Source organism: Lathamus discolor, chromosome 16 (assembly GCF_037157495.1).
Source record: "Lathamus discolor isolate bLatDis1 chromosome 16, bLatDis1.hap1, whole genome shotgun sequence".
Classification (NCBI taxonomy): domain Eukaryota; kingdom Metazoa; phylum Chordata; class Aves; order Psittaciformes; family Psittacidae; genus Lathamus; species Lathamus discolor.
Window position 1 is genome coordinate 6,566,705 of NC_088899.1, and position 13,459 is coordinate 6,580,163.

Below are 13,459 nucleotides of genomic sequence, written 5' to 3' on the forward strand. Positions count from 1 at the left end.
GCTTCCTTCTCTAGGAAATATAAAACCACTATAAACTTGATTTAAGACGAGATGACAGCTTGTTCTATCAAACATATCAGTTAAAACCGCACAAGCTGACGGAAAGCAAACACCTTGATAACGTGTTCTAAGCATTTGGAAACGCTCCATTTCTCTCGCTGTTCACTGTGTTATTTTACTAAGTGTAAAGTCAACCACCACCTACCCGACTCTCAGAGGACACTTTCTCCATCCCAATTACCTGATCCACAGCAGCACAGATCCATGATGCAGATGGAAGTGCTCAGAAATAAGTTATTTGCTGCATTCCATGGTGATACCCTGGTAAAGGAAGGAACAAGCCCTGCAAGATGGGACACTCTGGTTTGTCCGAAGGCTTGAGGATACCAATGTCACAGACACTCAGATCAGTAAGTTACTCCATGTGTTTTCTTTCTTTCCTCTCTTTCACTAAACCTCCCCAGTGATGTCTCACAAGCGGTGCCAGTGGGTTTGCATTAACACAAAGATTCTGGAAGCACTGCTGTACAAAATACATCTGTTTCTTCTTACAGCTCGTGCCTTCACCAGCACAGCCTGAACACCTGTGTACTCAGCTGAAAAAACAGATTCCCTTCTGAATGACTCTGAAATGTAGTCCAACATTATTATTCAATTATACCCTAAGAAAAATTCCAGTTTTGTAACAGGGAACAGAATTAAACTTTCAGGTTGAGGGTGGGGAGAGAAATAAATCTGTAAGCTTAGCTCCCTCCTCCCCCGTAATTAACACGGATTTGCCAAGATTTCATCCAGACACAAGATTCTGCCTCTTTCTTTTTCCTCTTTTTTCTCTTCGAGCTCACGAAGCCAAAACTCTGGTCACAGGAAGGGCTCTTCCTTCTAAATAATGCAACTGTGACCCACACCTCACACACTGGCAGAGGCGGCACCAGAGACAACCCAGGTACAGACCCAGCTCCTCGTCCTCATGGCGGGGCAGTGACAGGTTCTGGACAGACACCAACGGCTGTGACAAACCTGACACCCAGGAGGACAGAAGGGGCTGGTCTTGGATTTTAACACGCCAGTGGTGATCTGGGGTTATTAGCAAACAACCCAGCTAGAGTTCAGGTATGAGACAAGCTGACTCCAGCAGTGCCACTCAGTTCACTTTTCGCCTCTCTGGAATGCCAGCCCTTCCTGCAGAAGGCAGGCTCCCAGACCTTCCCCCTGGCCTGATGCACCTCCCGAGCTCCTCCACTTTCCTGTCTGCATTATGCTCATGAATAATGAAGGTCTCCAGCTACATGATGAACATCCTTTGCCACATTCCACACTCTGGGAGGCTGCACGCCCCAAACACTGCTCAGAAAGAGAAGCTGAAAGCCCGTGTGTATAAACCTAAACACAATGCTCTAAACCAGGACAACAGAAATACTACAGAAATGTGACTAAAACCCAACAAGCCGTTTCCAATAACAAGGAGCAGCATCACTCTGCCAAACCTCTGCAGGGAGCTTTCTTCCTCAGCTGTCTTTGTCAAAACATCATTTTGTGGAGCCGCTGGAATCGCTCTTACTCCGTGCTCTGTTCCCATTAGTATAAACGCCATCACGGAATAAATTGCAACCCACATTTTCTACAATTTGCATTTCAATTCGAATGACCCAAGACAAAAACCATCTACACAAAAGAGCCAACGCCAGCAACTCCCCCAAAGACCCAATGAATCCTGTCACAGGACTTGGTATGATAAAAATACTCGACTTCAACTTACAGACAGAAAAAGGGGGGGGGGTGAAAGGATTCCAGCTTTAGAAAAGACCTATATGAAGTGATGCACGTTTGATCTGCACTCAGCAAACACACACATGAACGGATCCATACCTGACTCTGTGCTCACCTTGGCACTGGTGGTCAGTAAACTCAGTTTTTATTAACATGTTTGGATGCCACAAACGCTCCATCAGAGGGACCAGAACAGTTGGTCTGCAACAGGCACACACTACATGGAGTTTTACAGGAATTCCTCAAAGATGATGGCTTCTGTTACTAAGTGATTTCCCACAGTGCTACCGAAAACTACAGCTACACTGTGGGCGCTGCTGTGTAACTTCCAGGCCTGCTGCCCAGCAGGAACAAGGGCAGGAATCACAGAGTTATCTGGATTGTTCTTCAGCTCCACATCAGCCTGAGCACACACCTGGATTTTAAATACTTTGGTTTAGTTTCAGTGAACTTAACCATGGTGCATTAACAGGAGATGTGCAAACTGCCATTGAGGGTAATGGGATTCCTGTATGTAATGCCCAATTCCACATGTCCCCTGTCCCTCACCAGGCTTCTCAGACAGGAGTCAGCTGGTTATCTCCCAGGATAAAGCACATTCACCGGCTTTCCGCACACAAGTCTTTAGGCATAGTAAGATAACACCTTGTTTAACACACTACCAAAACACCTCTCTAATTTGACACAGTTTTGAGTCACAGCAGTAAGATACAAGATTTGACTTTGAGACAAGTGACATTCACGCACACGAGGACTAGACTCCTACTATACTAGTAGTCAACTTCCACATTTGCCTTCGAATTGGTTTAAAGCTCACTTGCAACATGTACTAGGGCTTTGTTATTTGCACAACAGGTTCCAGAGCAAGGGAATTCATATTCTGTTACTGACGCAGCACACTCCAGAACCAATCCCTAAGCATCAAGCAAGCCGGTAGGTTCAAGGATAAAGAAGAGGTTTAACTACCTCGTTAGTGTTCCAGCGGTGCCTCTCCTTCGGTAAACTTGAACATTTTGGGAGACATTCAAGCAGCTTCTTCGGTAAAAAGATTTTTACATGACTGCCATTGCTGTTCCCATGATCATCTGGAAAGAAGAGGAGAGACGTGATGTGTACACAGCAGAAAAGGTCATTCCCACAGGAGACCTGCATACAGCAAGCCCTATAAAGCCACCGGTTCCCTTGTCAGAGAGCAGGGAACTGGTCACTGCACACAGGAATACAGCTTTCTGTTGAAACAACACCTTTATTTCAGAAACAGAAGTACAGTTTAATTCCTTGTGGTTGTCAAGTTGGAGCTGAGCCCTCTCACATCAGTACACGAGGAGCCTGTGCGTGTGCTTACCTCTGCCTATTTTAGCTTATTCTTTCCCTCTGTGACAAACTCTTCAGGCAATAGGGACACAATGTCAGGGAAGCAGCGCCCACAGCAGCATGACTCGCCAGGGAAGGCATAAATGAACTTCACACTCGACAGGATTTGCAAGTAAATAAGCACAGAGCCCCAGCACCTGCTATAATTTTGTCAAGCTGCAGCAGAAATGCAACTCAAGGTCTGTTAGTTCATTTATCACTAAAATGCACTGTACCACATTACAAGCTGGTTACTTTTCTTTCCATGGACCACTCCAAGTGAATGGAGCTCCTCAATGTGAAAATGAGGTAGAGGAATGGAAACCTCCCAACCTCCACATACCCCAGGGGTCAAAAGCAGAAATACGGAAGAACACAAAACTATTCCTTGTTTTGTTGCTAAAGATGCAGAAAGTGCATCAGTTCCTCTTAAAATCCAAAAAGGGGACCCAAAAAGCCCTGCAGTCCAATAATAGCCCCAGAAGCATCAACCTGATTGTGTCTTTCCATCACCACTCCACCACCACCTGAGGAGTCAGAGCATCCACACACAGTGCATGTTTACAGACCAAACTGGTCCCTGCAGAACAGGGAACTGGAGCAGCAGGGTAAGACACCAGGGATCTGCTCATTCTCCTTCCCAAACCATCTCTGCTTCCTGTCACTGTCCTCACACCTCGCATGAGATACGCCAAGAAAAGGTACATGAGAAGTCCCCTTACTCACTGGCATTTTACCCTACAGAACTCAGGTACAGTTATCTCCCACTTGGAAGTGCACAGCAACAGGATATTAACTTTTTCTTTTTACACATCTCATCATTTCATGTCATTAAACAGATGCTGGTGTCATGACAAACCTCCTCTGCACCTACCCACGACACAGACACTACGTGTGACCTGCAGCAACCCCAGGCCCCGTCCCACACCACCAAGGCAAGCAGGGAGCAGTGCAGCAGCAGCAAGACAGCCTCGTATTTCTAAAGCCTGATTATACTCTTGGATGTGTCAAGTTCAACAATATACATGCTGTTAAATCAACTACTCGTGCAAGCACAGCAGATGAGTTTACAAGAAAAGCAGCGATGTGTATGATAAACGTGAGCTGCTCTGTAATTTATGAGTCCTGGGCGCTCCCTGAGTTATTGGGAACTTTCCTGTGTGACTGTGTTAGACTCAATCAACAAGCCCCATTCTTCTGCCTATGCCAGTGCTGATCTTCACTGACCTGATCAAGAAACTGGGAAGAAGGGTCTCTCCATTAATTGTCACTCCAGCATTTCCAGCTTGACATTGACCACCTCGGACAGGGCGTTTTAGCCACATCTCTTTTACCAGTCAATGTTCTGGATGCATGACCATCACCTTTGTACTCAATCTCAGCCTGGTTTGGGTTGAAGGGACCTTAAAGCTCCTCCAGCTCCAACCCCTGCCATGGGCAGGGACCCCTTCCACTGGAGCAGCTTGCTCCAAGCCCCTGTGTCCAACCTGGCCTTGAGCACTGCCAGGGATGGGGCAGCCACAGCTTCTCTGGGCACCCTGTGCCAGCGCCTCAGCACCCTCACAGGGAAGAGCTTCTGCCTAAGAGCTCAGCTCAGTCTCCCCTCGGGCAGGTTCAAGCCATTCCCCTTGGCCTGTCCCTACAGGCCCTTGTCCCAAGCCCCTCTCCAGGTTTCCTGCAGCCCCTTCAGGCACTGGAGCTGCTCTCAGGTCTCCCCTTCAGGAGCCTTCTCTTCTCCAGGCTGCCCCAGCCCAGCTCTCTCAGCCTGGCTCCGGAGCAGAGCTGCTCCAGCCCTCGCAGCATGTCTGTGGCCTCCTCTGGACTTTCTCCAACAGCTCCACATCCCTCTTGTGTTGCTGCCCCCAGACTTCCTACCACCCTGGCCGCTCAGAGCTTCACTAACCCCTACATTGCAACACTTGGGGTTCTCCACAAAGACCCAAACTTGCTTGAGGCAAAGAATGGTGCTGGACAAAGCCCCACAATGACAGCAGCCTGCAGTCATTCCCACCTCTATGTGTAGATCCACCACCTGATTTAGCTGGTACCTACTTCATATTCCCCATGTTAATTTTATTCCATTTTCATTTCTCATTCAAAATATTGCATTGCACTACATTCAATTCATTAAGGCAGCAAAGTATTTTACAGCACACATTATTGCTTTTATCAGCCAAACTACATCCCCAGTTACATCTCATCAGCTTATTTTCCATGGGCACATTTTAATTGACATTAATTGTATTACTTCCCTTACCTCCGTATCAGTCAAGTCCTCTATCACTCATTCCATTATTGTGCAAGGCTGGCAGACCTCTAATTATTCAGCTCATTTTATTAACTTTCTTCCACTGTCATCAATTATCAGTATTATTAATCCAGAAAGCGCCTATGGATATGGATCCTTTAAAAATGTTTTGGTGCAAGTTGTCAGAACTTGCTGACTCCAAACCTCCCAGCCTTGTCGGCATCTTGGACCTGTGTGTTATTATAGCCATGGAAGGTCATCTTCCTCAGCCTGTAACATGACTACATCTCACATTTCCTTCCCTTTCCTGCGTTCAGCAATGACATTTCTTCATTCCAAAAAATCCCCAATGTGGAAAACAACAACTGCCTCGGATCTGATGGGCTTTTCACTACAGCATCCTCCAGCCTTGTGGTCAGAATGACACAAAGTCATCACATTATGGGAAGTAAATCCTAAATTCAATGACCTCTAAAACAGGTTTGACCTTGGAAAAGGACAAAGTTGGCCAAAGAGCTATGGGGGATAAGAACAAGAAAGCTCCTGGTCCCAAGTGACGCATATACATTTGCTATAAATCATGCTTCTCCACCTGTCAGAACCATTCCTGATCTGCTCCCAGATGGAGGAAGGTCTATGGAGGTGAAGTGGAAGCTATGCACAGAGGAGGAGAAGGATTGCTCTCCTGGCTGCACTAAGGCTACCAGCAGACTTCAGTCACCCCAGTACCTCCACTCTGCCATTCAGCTCCCCTCGTAAAGCATTCACCATCAGCACATCCCCAAGCACCGGATCTGCCATCCCCACCATGGGCTGGCTACCAAGAGTTCACCTTCCTGCAGAGGAGCCATGTTCCTCACTAGTAACATCACAACCCTTCCAATTAAACCACCTTTAGGGAGGCAGAGCAAAAAAGTAGTTGTCCCGTGCCTTGAATCCAATCTGTCATTTCTAGTCACCCCAACGTACCCATTCACCTACCACAGCATCTCCTGATGAAGCCAGAGGAGACTAACACTGCTCAGCATCCACACCCAACTTAGAGCAGCCAGCACACTCTGGCCCAATACTTTACATTTATTTAGAACTAAAACTTCCTCTGTAGTTAAGTACCTGCAACACCACAAAGCTTACTTATGTTAGTGCGCAAAGGCCAGGTTTGCACCTCAGCTTTCTTCCCTGCATTAGCTTTGCCACGGGTGACCTATCCGGCATCAGCACAAAGTGCTTGTGTGAGCAGAGCTGCACTCACATGGGAGACCTGTAAAGCTGCACTGACACGGGGTGGGTGTTTCAAACACACTTCCCAAGGCACACACAGCCCGCTCTAAAAAGTACAACACAGAAACTACATGCTAAAATACAGTAGCCTGCCATGTATCTTGTCAGAAATTCAGTATTTAAGCCCCAAATTGAAGCTCCATTGGCAATCTTCAAGATTACTTACTAGCAAACCAGACACTCAAGTGAAATTAAGAAAGTACAACTATTATGAAGTCCATGGAAAGTTCCATATTAATTATACCACATAAACCCTTCGTGATTTTATGGGTCTCTTCATGCTCCCTGCACTTTATCCTCCCAAGGGATGCAGCACGGGCCATAAACCTTTAAAGCGCACAACAGCAAATCACACAGCGAGTCTGTGCTCGACCCCCCCTCTCCAAACAATCCCCCCCTTCCTTCTTCAGTTGGTTCTTAAATCTTCTGTGATCCGGGAGGTGAATCCGGATCTGTGGACCATTTAACTAGGACACTTTATCAATATAACGTATAATTGGAGAATTGGCTGAATGGGTGTTGATCAGCTGCTGATTTGTGCACAGTTCTACACTGGAAATAAAGAATAAGCCTATAAAATCACAAACACAAGTTTTATAAGCCCATTATGATGAAGTAATGACTTAGGGCTGGCTACCTTCCCCACTGCCTCACAAGAGAGGTAAATGGTGTTTAAACGTTACAAACAGGCTCTTTTGTACAAAACACTCACTGTCGCCACCAATTCATTTGGTTTAGACCTGCCATTGACTCCTTCACCCTTTGGTCTTCACTGGAATTCCATCATCAAATTCAACTACAGTGAAGCTAAGGAGAAATGAATGTTGCGAGTGAGTGAGGGCCAGCAAAAATCGACCTCTCCAACCACAATGAAGCTGAGGAGGGGTGGGTATTACTAGTTGTGCCCAGTAAAAATTAACCACTCCTTATACTGCTTTCCATCCGGCAAATGTTCTCAACATTGCAACACGTTTAGAGAAGTCCCAAAGTATTGGTTGAGGCTGGTGAAATTTACTCTGAGCCTACACACAGGCAGCCACCAGCCACAGAAGATTTTATTCTTGGCATTTTTTTATGCTGTGGACAGTTTGCGTTTGGAAACGCAGCAGAGACCTGGCAGGAAAGACCCCAAACCCTTTGAACCCAAGATGTCACAGGAGCAGGGGAAGGTCACAGGAGCAGGGGAAGGATGCAGGATGCTGGGCTCTCCATTCCTGGTGACAATGGGAGTTTGCTCTTGCTCACCCAATGCCATAGCTCAGCATGAAGCTGCACCTTCAGCACTGCCCTAGGAAGAGGACATGTGCTGCACCCCAAAACCTGGGGCTAAGACAGACACCAGCACTCGCCTTCCCAAACCCATGGGGTATCACACACACAGCAGAGCTGATGAGGTGCAGGAGGGTGAAAACAGGACACGAATGATGGATAAAAACCAAAAAGCCAAACCTCAGCAAGGTGCAGGAAACCCCGCAGCTGCAGGAAGCTGCTGGAAGTATTGGATTTAATTAACCAGCACAGAACTCCACAATCTACCATACCCCCTTCATCTCACACTCTGGAAAGGCCTGGGTTTGTTGTGGGCTTTATATCCCTGCAGATATATTTGGTTTACTGAAGCAGACAGAAGGGGCACTGGGAAAGGAAGGTCACATTCCAGCTGCCTCCTTCTGAAGGCTGCCTGGACAGAGAGGTAGGAGAGCTGCTTCCCCTTCCTCTGACAACATACACCTTTGCAAGTGGGTCTCAAAGACTTCCTGTTTGAGAAGAGCCCTTTAAAAACATAAGAAACATAAAATTAGCACCAACTCCTTAAAGATTAAATTGTAAAAGCATTCGTTTTAACCTGTACATAATCTCGCTGTTTCCTGACCAAGGAAATGAAGTCTGAGTTACAACAGCTGTAGGAGCCCTTCTACAGAGGTAGCTTTAAAACCCCAAGGAAAGAACCTGAAAACCCTTTGAGCCAAGGCTTTCGGGGACATCATTAATGAGATGTGGAACTGGATGTAAAAGTGGAGTTTTAAACAAGCCCCATGCCTTACATCAGGAATCTCGTGTGTAAAATGGTTCCAACACCACCAGTACTCAAACAACCTGACTCATACACACAATTCCTTCCTGTTTGGAAGAAGTGACTGGAGTCCACTATCTGACACTGTCCAGCCCCCCAAGAGGAACCAGACCCTTCACTGGTAGGGGTTCACTGCCACCTCTGACAACACTAGTGCTGGAACTGAGCAGACGCTGTGGCCAGCAGTGGCCGGAGCGAGCTCCAGCGCAGCCTCCTCCCAACAGCCCAGCGTGGGACAGCAGCGGCGAGCGCGGCAGAACCCATCCGTCACGCTCCCAACAAGCTCAGGTTTGTCCAAGTAATAAACCGTTATGCAACACTTCCGCAGAGGGAAGTAAATATTTGCTGTTTAACAACCAAATGGGGACTGCTTTGTTTTCAAGAGGCACATTGCCCAAACAGGCTCTCAGCATTCACTAACATTTGAAGCTGGAACCAGTGCCTCGGTCAGCCTCTACAACAAACCCCGAGCAGCCTCCAAAACCCCCCGGCTCTAGTGGAGACATTCCACCTCCTGCAGACCCGGCCTGAATCAGCAGAGACTCTACAACTGCGTGTAACTGAGCCTGGCGTGGTGTGAACATGAGGGCATCACTGGTGCCGGTCCACAAGAACACACGGAAGTAAAACCGTAGAATCCCAGCCTGGTTTGGGCTGGAAGGGACCTTAAAGCTCCTCCAGCTCCAACCCCTGCCATGGACAGGGACACCTTCCACTGGAGCAGCTTGCTCCAAGCCCCGTCCAACCTGGCCTTGAACACTGCAGGGATGGGGCAGCCACAGCTTCTCTGGGCAGCATGAAGCGCAAAGGTTCTCTTTGCACACAGTTTCCAGTTTGAGCTTTTAAAAGACTTTATGTTTGCAATGGGAAGGAGACCCCCAACCCACTGAGTCCAGGGCGCTACAGCTGCTGAGCCGGCACCTCCAAGGGCCACCCTCATGTTTCACTTTAGGTGCACACAGAAGCTACAAGACCACAAACCCTCTGCCAAGGACAGCCAGAGCCTCTTGGCCATGGCACCCAATGGGACCAAAGACGAAACTCACCCCATTCCAGAGATGCAGAGGCCTTTCCTGTAGCAAGGGCACTGATGAGACCCTCAACCACCTCGGCCACGGCTCAACAGGGAGCCCCCGACACCAAATAGGCTTCATGAAGCTTGTTCCCATCAGAGTCCCACGGGTGGATGGGGCAGATGCTCCCCAAGAACAGCCATGCTGCTCCACACCATGTACCCGCCACTGCCAGGTACACTTAGCTTGTAAATATAAAAGTAACCAAGACCTAAAGCAGTCTGTGCTCTCTCCTCAGTACCCGTGCCACTGCTGAAACTGCTGTCCTGAATCACGCTTTAGAATGATTCCTAATTCAGGTTCTGACAGGAGGAGTTTAAGTTCAAGGAATGAATGGCTTCTATCTCACCTACTTGAGAGCAGACCACAGAACTAGGTCAGCACAGGAGATGCTCCGGGAGCTTACTACAGGAACCCCGCCGGCCCGAACACCAGCATTTCCCACCACTGCCCAGCCAAGAGCAACCAGAGGCCCATCACAACCAGTCTGGGCCCACCAAAGCCAATTACCAACACAGAACATGACAAATATTGCCTCAAGTAATGAGCATAAAGGACAAATCACCTTTGGAGTCACGGAGCACTGACCTGTGTGGCTCTGTACAGCTCTACCTAGGAAAGCTGTCACCGTATGCGGGCACAGGGAGCCCAAATTGAGAATCAAGCCCAAGTGTCCTTCGATGGCAGCACTTTTGTCCATGAAAGAACCGGAACGCCACGGTTTGAGCTGTGAAGTCCAGACAGACACCGATTCCCTCCTCCCTCCCTTTGCCAAGCAGCGGCCTCGCACCACCTCGGTGCACTTCATCATCTACTTCAGCGCAAATGAGAAGAGAATGAAGCCGGCATTTTCCAGACCACAAGAAAGATGGAACTAATGAATCTGGAAGCATCAAAGAGATTCATAAAACATGAAGCTGACAATGCTCATCGTCACTATCACTACTTAGAATGTCCATTTCCGTTGCGCTCAGCCTCAGTCGTGCTGGACAAGGTGCAACCCTGCGGCCAGAGCCTCCGCTGCTGCTCGAACAGGAGATGAACCAAAATCCTCATGTTCCCAAAGCACTGGGAGCAAACGCCCAGTGGAGGAGATGGGATGAGCACACCGTGTCCTGGGAAGGGGCTTCCCGGTAAAGAGGAACTACATTTGCTATGGAATCTGTTCGATGAGCGCAGCTCCCCGGGGCGCCCAACGGTGCCGGGTACGTTCACGAGGCATTCCCAAGTTACCGACCTCGGTTAGGCAGCCAGAGGGGCTGCGGGATGCAAACTGTGACCTTCCTTCCGCCTCCTGCTCCGTAAGATGGAGGCCCCGACACCGGGCACCGCTTGTGGACCGAGCAGCCCCGGACCCCCCGTTCACGGCGATGCCCATCAACCAGGGCGATGCCCATGAACGGGGGCAGCCGCACGGGCGGGCCCGGAGCGCATCCCACTGCCGGCCCGGGCACGCTCCGGTCAACCCCCCACGGAGCTCCGCGAACAGCAGCGGGAGCCGCCCGCGCCCGTCCCGGGATGCCGCCGGGGGGGCCCCGCGGGCGGAGCAGCGCTTCCCCCTTGCGGACGCGCCGCGCCCCGGCTCCCGCCACGCCGGTAACTTTCGCCCGGAGTTGGACACCCAGGACCCCTCCCGTCCCCGTCCCCGTTACCCCGCACCCATGGCCGCGCCCGGCCGGGTCCCCCCCCGGCCGCCGCCGCCGCTCACCTCCGGGCCGCCGCTCTCCGGGTGGCGCCGCTCCGCCCGCCCCGGCAGCGCCCACCCCCGGCCCGCCTCGTGCCCGGCGGCGCGGAGGCCCCGGTGCGGGGCCGCGGACGAGGCCGCCCCGCTCGCGACGGGCGCGCGCCCGCGAGGCACGTGCGCCGCCGCCGAGGGGGGAGGGGAAGAAAAGGAACGGGGAGGGGGGGGGCGGTCGGCGGGGGCGGCGCGAGCAGGCCCGGCCCGGCCCGGCGCGGCGTGACCCCGGGCGGCGGCGGCGCTGGCGGCGGGCCCAGCCCCGTCCGCGGCGAGCGGCGGCCCCCAGCCCCGCGCCGCGCCCTGCGCCGCCCCGCGCCGCCGCAGCCTCCATGTTGGCGGCGGGCGGGCACGTGCCGGCGGGCGGCGGGAGGCGTGCCCGACACCCGGCCCGGCCGCCGCGGCCCCGGCGCCACGCGGCCTGCCCGCCACACATGGCCCGCCCGCGCCTCCCCCCCCCCCCCCCCCCCCCCCCCCGCCTCTCTTCCCCTCCTCAGCAGCCCCGGCCCGGCCCCGCGGGGCGCCGCCGCCGCCGCTAAACTTTGCGCGGCGCAGCCCGGCCTCCGCCGCCACCGCCCCGCGGCGGGGGCAGGGGCAGGGGCAGGGGAGGCCCGGCGGGCAGGCCGGGCGCGTCCTGGCGGCGCGGAGCGAGACCCGGCCGCGGCCGCGCTCTCACCTTCCGGCTTGTTTTCGGCAGCCATTTCCCCTCCGCGCGCCACATCCTCCTCCGCCTCCTCGCGACCGGGACCCAGGCGCGCGCCGCCTCCTCCCGCTGCCGCCGCCGGGCCGGCCACCCCGCGCGCACGGCGCACACCCCGCGCCGCCCATTGGGGGAGCCGCCGCACTGACACCCGCGGCGGCCAATGGCGACGGGCGGGAGGCGGGTGCTCGGAGGGGATGGGCGCGATTGACACCGCGTCCCGCCAACCGGAGCGCCGCGGCGCTTCAGCGACACGCTCCGCAGCCACTCAGCGGCGGCGCCGGGACGAGGAGGAGGGCCGCGAGGAGCGCTGTACTGACGGCCGTGGCGCCCACTCAGGAAGCTCCGCCGAGCGACTGACGGCCGCCGGCACCAATCGCACCACAGAGGAAGCGAGACGCGCTGAATGACGCACGGCGCCGCCACCGCCGGCAGCCAACGAGCGAGCGCCGCCCGCCGGAGTGACCGTCCGCGGGGCCAATGGGGAGGGCGAGCCGGGCGCCTCCGCCCCCTGCCCTGTCCATTGGCTGCGGGCTGCCCCCGCGGGCGCACGCCCCCTCCGCGCCCTGTGACCCTAAACAAAGGCGGTGATTGGCGCGCCCCAAGGCCCGGCCGCCAATCCCCGCGCGGGCTCCGCCCCCCAACCGGCGGGGCAGCCCCGCGGCGGAGCCGGGACGGGACGAGCGTGGCCCCCGCAGGGTTCCCCGGTGTTTCAGCGCTGCCCCGAAGCCGGAGCCCTCGGTGGCGGACGGCCTGACGCGGGGCTGAACGCGCCGCTCGAGGCTCGGTACGGGCTGGTGACCGCAACGAGAGCCGAGGCGTAAAGCCTGAGGAAGCCTCACGGGTGACGGGCTGTCCCTTTGTGCGGAGCGGACCCGCTCGGGTGGTGGGGTGGGGTGCGAGGGGCTTCTAAAGAGTCGCCCAAGACACAAGTGAATAGCTCCTGTCCTGCTCCCCCGGAGCCTGAAGGTCCCAGCACGTCCCTTCGCACACAGAGCTCGCGTAACTGGACCACATCTAATTCCTGCGCCACGCAAATGAGGATCCAAGCGGTTGTCTCCTTTGATGTGTGTGACTAAACACCAAAACGGATATTTTCCCTCCGATCCTCATGGGAGAAGAACTTGTTAAAGAAGACCTGTTTGCTAAGGACTAAGCCACTTCTGAGCCAAGACGAAAGAGGTGGAGGGTGATGGGGCTCTTCTCAGGCAGAAGAAAGGAAAAT

General features: G+C 53.1%; 1 protein-coding gene across 1 annotated transcript in view; it reads right to left on the reverse strand.

Moving 5' to 3' along the window:
• CAMTA1 (calmodulin binding transcription activator 1) overlaps nt 1-12,327 on the reverse strand; it is a 224,518-nt gene extending 212,191 nt beyond the window's left edge. Inside the window, exons 1-2 of the mRNA XM_065696626.1 lie at nt 12,211-12,327; nt 2,737-2,855 (exon numbers count right to left, since the gene is read on the reverse strand). Coding sequence (XP_065552698.1) covers nt 2,737-2,855; nt 12,211-12,235 — 144 coding nt within the window. The 5' untranslated portion in view covers nt 12,236-12,327. The remainder of the gene's footprint in view (nt 1-2,736; nt 2,856-12,210) is intronic.
• Between the last annotated feature and the right edge of the window lie 1,132 nt (nt 12,328-13,459).